The following is an 8,480-nucleotide window of genomic DNA, read 5'->3' as shown; positions in this document are numbered from 1 at the left end:
ATTTTACGGTGATAATCTTGTTTTCCTGTGCCCAATAATGCATAATTTCATTTGATAAACACGTTTAGATTGAATGGTAATTTATAATCAGTCACAAGAACGTCGAATCTGAATCACTTGAAAAAAACACGGGGGTGCTTAACTTTTTTCCAGGTGTATATATATGTATAGAGAAACATTTGTGCTTATATAAATAGATGTTCTAACCATGACTAGGTTTATTATATCCCAACTGACCTGATGAGCTCTGGATTGAGCGAAGCTCATCATCAGTAATGGACAGGATGAACATAACATGATTGAAATACTATTAATATACTTTCAGTTCTAGAAAATACCCAAAGGAGTAAATAAGGAATGCAGTGTTAAAAAACATAACAGATCTAATAGTAAAGTTACATGACACGTATAGTTAAATACAATCACACCTTGTCAGCTTGGAAGAGGTATTCACACCACAGCATAACATACTTCATCTGATTACCATGGGTATGCTCTTTCTCACACTGCAACAAACTTATACAAAGGACAATGACGCCATTCTTAGACAAAACATATTGACAAATTTTCCACAGATCCTCTACTTTAGTTTCCAAGACAATGGGTCATGACAGCTATATCGTAAGATGGTTTTGCTGTAACTCCAGTCATCTTTCTCATGAAAATAGACACTGATTTTGTAGTGTCACATATTTATGATCTTGTTAATGGCATCAAAAGATATATCCAACTTCATCACAACAACTTTTTAGATCGAAGGGTTCATTTTAATAATCTTTGTTTAACAATCTTACTACAAGTGGGAGCCACATATTACATCATATTAAGCAGTTTTGGACTTTTGCTTGTCACAACACTGAATGTAATGAGCTCACCAAAATAATATAGTGAAATTTTATGTAAGATAAATAGGGAACCACTACAGTAATTAGTGCAATTAAATGCAATTTTTACTTTGAGTGACTCGCATGTTATTAGGGATTCTGTAATGACCAAAGTCGTGGGTCCATAACAGTTTAGAAAATGTGTTGAAAAAGCTGATAAGGGTCCATATGAATCTCACTGGTAATTTTAGGTTTAAGTAAGTTAAAAAATAACAAAACTATCAGTATCCCAAAACAACCTAACTTTGGTTTTCTTCAACTGATCTTTAGAATAGAAGAAGTATATATATTTATTATTTCCCACCATAAAGAAAAAATTATATATGATATTCACCGATAACAGTAACTATGGCAAAAATTAATACCATGACTGGCATTTTATTTTTACTTTATCCTAGATTGTCAAATCTCTCTGATCTTATATTCCTTTACTATGTGTCTGGATACTTTGGTTTGGCTATCGTATTGTATAAGAGCGACTTTGAAATTTATCTAATATGGTGGCCCATATCTTCCATAAACAAATATAAAATATGATGACATCTAGCAAAAAATAAATTTGTATACAGTAACATTTTGTTACTGAGAACATAGTCAATCTAAACATTATGTTGAGTTCAGGTTAGCTCTAGACATACATATAATTAATTCTATCATATATTGTCTTGTTATTGTCTGTATTATATAAAACAAATTTTAATGGCAACATACTACTTAACTATTTTGCTTCTTGATAGATTTTTGGTACATGTTAGCAGAAGTCACAGGAATTTGGGGACTTTTGCCAAAATTTCAATGCTTTGATAATGCTTTTTTCAAAGAACATGTAACTGACTATCTCTCTCAGTTATATATATATATATATATGCATGAAATTATCCTATCTCCATTGGCCAAACTAAGTTAACCTCGTTTTTTTTAAGGGTAGTGACACAAGGAGTTAAGTTACACTTCCCTTAAAATCTTAAAATAAAAATATACTTTGACTGAATGATTCTGTGTCTTTCATAATGGAATATTGTTTCACACTTTCCTGGTGTTGAAAGCTTGCATGAATGAGGTGTGACAGTACCATGAAACACAGATGTAATTTTTAGTGGCTTTATGTAAAAATTTCTGTATTAGGCATCCTCAGATTAAGGGATGGGTAGTAAATGTGAAATTTGAAAACCACTTGAATTTGAGTTGGATTTATTTTTTTATAATTGAGTCAAAGATCTGCTGGTACTAAAATGATAAAAAAATGAAAACATCATTTCTGAAACTTAAATATATATAACAGTTTTTTATAATTATACTGATGTTCCACCTTCCCTGATATCTCCTTGTTCTTTGCTGACAGCATTGAGATGTTTAAGGAAATAGTCAATACAACCCAACTCTTTGAATTTATTGAGCATGTTATTGACAATATTTTTGTAATTTAGGTCCTTTTTGTTTCCTAAAAATTTGTCAATAACATCTTTAAAGGCAATACACACTTCTTTTTCAACTTTCCTCATTTGAACTGTTTATCTGGAGTCAATTTCCTAATCTGAGGCCCAACAAAATCCCCTTCTTTAAGTATTGCTTCTGAAAGAGCTGGGAATTGCCCATATAGATACTTGAAACAGTTGCCATCTTTGTCTAAATCTTTTACAAACTGCTTCGTCAAGCCCAGTTTTGTGTGAAGTGGAGGTAACAGGACTTTCTTTGTGTCAACCAAACTTTCACATTTTATGTTTTTCAATTCTGGTATCAGGCTGACTCTGTGTGTCCATTGCTTCTTTACCCAGTGCTGATTTTGCGCTCTGCTGTCCCATTCACACAAAAAACATGGAGACTTTGTATAACCAGATTGTTGACCCAACAACATACAACAGACTTTTAAGTCTTCACAAAGTAGCCCACCATGTTCTTCGTATTTGACCTTATTAAAAAAACAGTCCATCAAATTTACCACAAATATAACAGAATATGTTTGAGTCATTTCACAACCTGTTGTTGCCATAGCAATGAATAAATAATATTGAAAAGAAAAAAATAATGTCAATGTGCACACACAAACAAATACTATCCAGAAATGACACATCATGTGGCCTGTTAACCATTTATATATTAGCAGTGTGTTTCTCATGGGTTCTAGAATGTTCGATAAAACTCACATCGCAATTGGTCTAGAGAAATCTATAGCCAGTGGTTGTCAACATTTTAAACATAACAAAATGTGACTCAATTTCAATGAAAATGATTCACTTGTGTAAAAGTACATATGATGTTTTGTGAAGAATAATTACGTTATGGAGAAAAATGGATATCATTTTCTGATTCAGTGTACAGGAATTACTGCAGAACATGTAAACATTTTAAGACAATAAAACCATCGCAGACCTGTGTTATTACAGATAGCATAAATTTAACCTAATATCTGTATGTGTACATTAGGGTATTTGGGTACCAACATAATTCATTCATTAGTTAACTAGGCTGCATATTTTGTTTTACCCACCATCATACCCCAAGTTAAACAAGCAATGCAGTCTGGTTAACCAGTGAACAAATATTTGCTGTAAAATTCTTATCAATGCTATAAGTGTAGCTAACAGTTTGGCTGCCAATTTTGATTTCATTCCTTTAAGTCACACACTCAATCCTCTGTTTGGCCACACCTTTTTTTCACACCTAAGGTGTTTTTAATTAGATATCATGATTTTTTGATACTCGATAGTAACTAACATTAGCTTTACAATCGCAAACCTATTATTTGGAACAGACCTTTACTTTACAGAACCAACCAGATTGTTTAAAATATATGGTGGTAGTTTTACCTCTCTAAAAAAGTGTTAACAATTTTCTTTATAGTAATGCTAAGGAATCTAGATTAACAGTTTCTTGTCATCACCCGCATGCACTCAGTATAGCCATATCAAGCATCATTATTTATGCTAATTGCTTAAGCTAATATCACAAGAAATTTGATAATATAGCAATTTAGAAAGATGTGTTTAGAAAGTCAATGGGTCCATATAGACTCCTCTAGTAATTCTTTGTTTAGCATTTTTCTTTACACCAAATAGGCTTAAATCATTTCATATATTCAAATAAGATCCCTTTTAGAGATATTTATGTTAAATCAAATTGCATATTAGATAATTTTCCCTGCTAATTGCCAAGAGAACGTACTTTCCAGTAACTTCTGGATGAAAATACTAAATTATTCAAAGTCAGTAGAAGTCAAGAGGTTTCACAGATATAGCTCATCTAGCAAAGGATTCTGAACACTGTGCTATAAGGTTAGAATCTTCTTAATTTAGATTGAATATTTATAACTGCCCCAGCATAATGATATTTATTATTATACTTTCGTATCTAAGTTCTATTTTCTCTTAAAAAGTAAAATCACTTAAGACTACCCATATTTTTTATAGATCTTATAAGATTTTATAACTTGCTTCAAGCAGAATTAAAATATTCTATATCTGAAGAAATTAAAAATGCTAAAAACTTTGAGAATTTCCTCATTTAGAACACACACACACACACAATACTTTTCAATGATGCAAATCTGCAGTCGTACATAAAAACCTAATTAAACAATGTTTGAAACCTTTGATTTTTTTTTTAAGCTATATATTTTTTTGGGTTACACTATCCAAACCTAATGCAATGGTAAATGTTTCCAGTATTAGAGACACATAACATACAAGGTATGTCTTTAGAAATGGCTAAAAGCACGAGTGTAAAAAATCCATTATTCCAATAACTGGGACAACCAAATTTAGAGTTTGGGCTACTGAGAATTTTGTATGGACTACTCTGTGGCTAGTGCAGTTCTGATTGTATGAAATGTGTGCAAAATCCATCTCTATATTTCACTCTTAAAATTCACAAAAATGCTACCTGTTATTTTTTCTTTCAAATAATTAAATATCCACTGTTAATGAAATTTTTGTAAGGTTCCTAGCCTGTTAACAATAGGCTAATCAAACTGAATTTAGAATTTAAGACTTACATAAGATGAACCTGACCTTTCTATTGGTTATAAACATGTCATCAATCAACCACGTAAAGTTGACTAGAAAAAAATTTTGAAAAGTCAGGGAGAGAAAGAAGGGTGGACAAAATGGAGTTTAGATGCATCATGTGAAACAAAAATAAATTAAGTTTGAGATTGTTTTAACAGTTTCATTTTGAAATTAAGAAATTAAAACTTTAGATAACATAAAAATTACAATTATAAACTACATTTTAATGCCAAGTATATTTACACACACTAATAATAAAGTTCTTTAATTAAATATTGAATGTGACACTATAAGGTAATGTAATGAACGGGTTAAAAGTAAGAAGAAATATCTTCAAATGTTTAATGGCTGATAGAGAAACTTAACCTGGTGTATATGTACTGAGACGTGCCCCTTTTGAGTAGCAAGAGCTATGAAACATTAGAATGAAATTGGAAAATATCTTACAAACATCACTTATCCAATATGAGTAAGAAGAAACAGTCATTCAAAATACACAATCTTTGTGGGCCACTGCTGGTAAAGACTTTTACCTTACTGCCAGAATTCATAAACTTGGTAAAGACACAATATTCATAAAACTTTTTTTTTCACTTTTCACTTGCATTAGAAAAATTTAGAATGAATTGTATAAAAAATACTTTGAACCTCATTTTGTTGTCTCGACAAACTTTCTACCTGAAGGAGAAAATCAGGCATACAGATGATATAGGATAATCTAGTAAAATATTAAAACTATGGCCCGATTCCTCCAATATTTGCCATTGAAATAATAATTTAATAAAGACGAACCTTACCATTGAAGCTTGGATGCTTTTTTACCTACCCTGCCTATAGTCAGTATCCTTGTGTTCTCTCTGATTTGAAAGTTTCTCAAAGTAAAAGTGACTCACAATGAAAAACCATATTCACAAAGTATTCACAAGTGAACTTAATCTTGAAGCTGAATTTGATTTTTACGCAAACGTTTATTCTTAACTTGTGTAAAAAACATTTAGTGTACAGCTATTAACCCTCAGATATTCAGGTGAGTAGATTCAACCCACCTATTGTATGGTCATTGAATTAAAACAAAAGAAAAAAAAATAATGGATGAGATTGACTACTCTTGACATGAATTTTTGTGGAGATTATGTAGCTTCTGCAAATGCATTATCTTTATATGAGATATTTGTATGAATTTGCATCTTTAAAATTTTAAAAATATTTTATTGTGATGTCTTTTTTTTAAGAAATAATTAAAAATACTTATTTTTGTTGTGGATTTTATTACTGACTTTATGCTTTTTATTTTGATATTTAATAAAATAAACCTTTTACTTTGTTTTCATAAAAACAACAACAACATAAGCAGTTTCACTGTGTTTATGATCACAGGTGTATAATAAAAATAACTTGTTCTTAATCTGAAGGTTTCATTTCATATATGTAACAAAATTTACACATTGTGAATTAATTTATATACATACTTTTTACATTTCTTTTCAATGACTTTCACTATCCTTTCAAGCAGCTAATTAGGTCTAACACAGTAGCTTTGTTAGTGAAATAAAACTTGATACAGTTAAGTGAAAAATGATTGAACTAAGCCCACCTCATCCTACCTTGTTCCACAAAAACATTTTTTCTATCATACTTCAACATCATAATTCAAATTAAAAAAAAAATCAGGACTGTAACTTTAGCAGAAAATGTTATTTCTTTTAGCAATATATCACCAAACTTAGCTTTTGTCATTTTGTTCTTATCTCTACACAAATCTAATAAAGCTTTCTTTATGCATTTAGATCATTAGTCTATGACAACTAAGGTTGAGAAACAATGATTGGTTAAAAATCAATAAAACCATACTTGTATGTATTCAAGTTACAAGATCAAATTAGTGGTATTATATTCAAAACTAGAATGAATTTCCTCCCGAGGGTGGGGTGTGTGTGGGGGACTATGAATGCTATATATGATCAGAAAAATTTAAAACACTAATGTTTGAATTCAGAGTAACCTGAAATCAACTCAAAATTAATAAAACGTTTTTATTCAATAGATTTTAACTCTGAAATACATCTTTTAAAAAATGTGTGCAAATTTATTTTCTAAAGTTTTTTAATTCAGTGGTGCAATTTTGCCCTTGGGGCAAGCCTAGCCAGGCAGCATAGAAATTAAATTTAATCTCTTGTTTTAAGACAAAGTTTTAAAGCTTTGAATACTACAAACATTAGATTCTCAGACAAATAAGTTTGTACTTTCTAATTTTAATCAACAGTGCTATGAATTGAGAACAAAACGGAAAAAAATGGCAAGAAGATTAGGATCGAGTAATTAGCTTGATGAGAAAATGCTGAGAGGGGGGTGTAAAGAAAGAAAATCAGAGAACAACTAAAATGTATAGAACAAATATTAATACATAGTGGAATTGGAGTGAGTAGGTTTGCAGTTTTATCTGAGAGAACAGTGAAACACCATCTTAATTCCCATGCTTTAAACAAGCCAAATTCATGAAACTAACATACACAAAAATTATGTGCATACGAAGAATACTCACTTGATGCTACAGGTGGAATGTAAGTTGATGAAGAGGTTGGAGAAGGTTGGGAGGAGCCACTTGGTGTTGAAGGAGGAGCATGAACACCTGAAGATGGAGAAATCCCTGCTGGTGGAGGGACTAGGGAGGTTGGCAGACTAGAAGGTCCACTTGGTGTTGTTGGATAAGGTTGATCAGAATACGAATTCTGAGGAAGGTGGTTACTCATAGTGAGAGTTGTCGGTTGACTTTCAAAATTTGGGTTTGATTGTGTGAAATCTTCATTACCATATCCTGTTACAGAAAATAAAAAAAAATATTTTTTCAACTTCATGACACACACACATGTCAATATTGAGTCCATTTATGACTATTATTTAATCAAAATGGTCTGTATATTTTTAATCGTAAGACTAGTTTTTAAAAACCAAGTTTATAAATATGATACGTGTTACAGGTTATCCAAGTGCACTATTAAATATTCGTTCACTACCAATTTTTTCCACAATTTGGTTTTGAGGTTCTATTTAAGGTTAGATTTTTTTACAGTTTTCTTACAAGTTGAATTTTACATTTTTTTGTACTGTACATCTTATTAAATTATTATTATTTAAATACAATAACCAATTGCCCTAGATGTTTTATTAAAGTACATTTTAATAATGACTTAGTCTCTTCTATTTTTTTATGTCTGTCCTACCTTTTCTTCAAAATGTAATATTTTCATGGCAGATCATAATCTTATATACTTCCTTGAATTAATATGCTTTATTTGTTATGTAGTTACATGCATATCAATTTGGAACTGAAAGATTGGTGCAAGGTTTATGAATAGATTAATTATTTTACTATGTATGATAAATCACTCAAAGTGACACTTGCGTTTCGCTTAATTTTATGAAGATAATGGTCATAAAAATATAAGCAATGATGGGATGAAGAAAAAGATTGCTTCTACATTTATTTAAGATGATAAATCAGTCACATTACTTACGTCATTGAGTTAAACACAATTACCCAATGATTATCCAGACTACTAAGTTGTTTACTAGATTAATGCTATGAGACCCA

General features: G+C 30.6%; 1 protein-coding gene across 2 annotated transcripts in view; it reads right to left on the bottom strand.

Moving 5' to 3' along the window:
- LOC106471787 (vacuolar protein sorting-associated protein VTA1 homolog) overlaps positions 1 to 8,480 on the bottom strand; it is a 24,487-nt gene that overhangs the window by 5,627 nt on the left and 10,380 nt on the right. For both annotated transcript variants that reach the window (XM_013932412.1, XM_013932420.1), the window contains exon 6: positions 7,431 to 7,703. In XM_013932412.1, coding sequence (XP_013787866.1) covers positions 7,431 to 7,703 — 273 coding nt within the window. The remainder of the gene's footprint in view (positions 1 to 7,430; positions 7,704 to 8,480) is intronic.

This window comes from Limulus polyphemus, unplaced genomic scaffold (genome assembly GCF_000517525.1).
Source record: "Limulus polyphemus unplaced genomic scaffold, Limulus_polyphemus-2.1.2 Scaffold115, whole genome shotgun sequence".
Taxonomy (NCBI): Eukaryota; Metazoa; Arthropoda; class Merostomata; order Xiphosura; family Limulidae; genus Limulus; species Limulus polyphemus.
The sequence above is the reverse complement of the archived record's forward strand: the minus strand, read 5'-3'. Positions and strand labels throughout refer to the sequence as shown.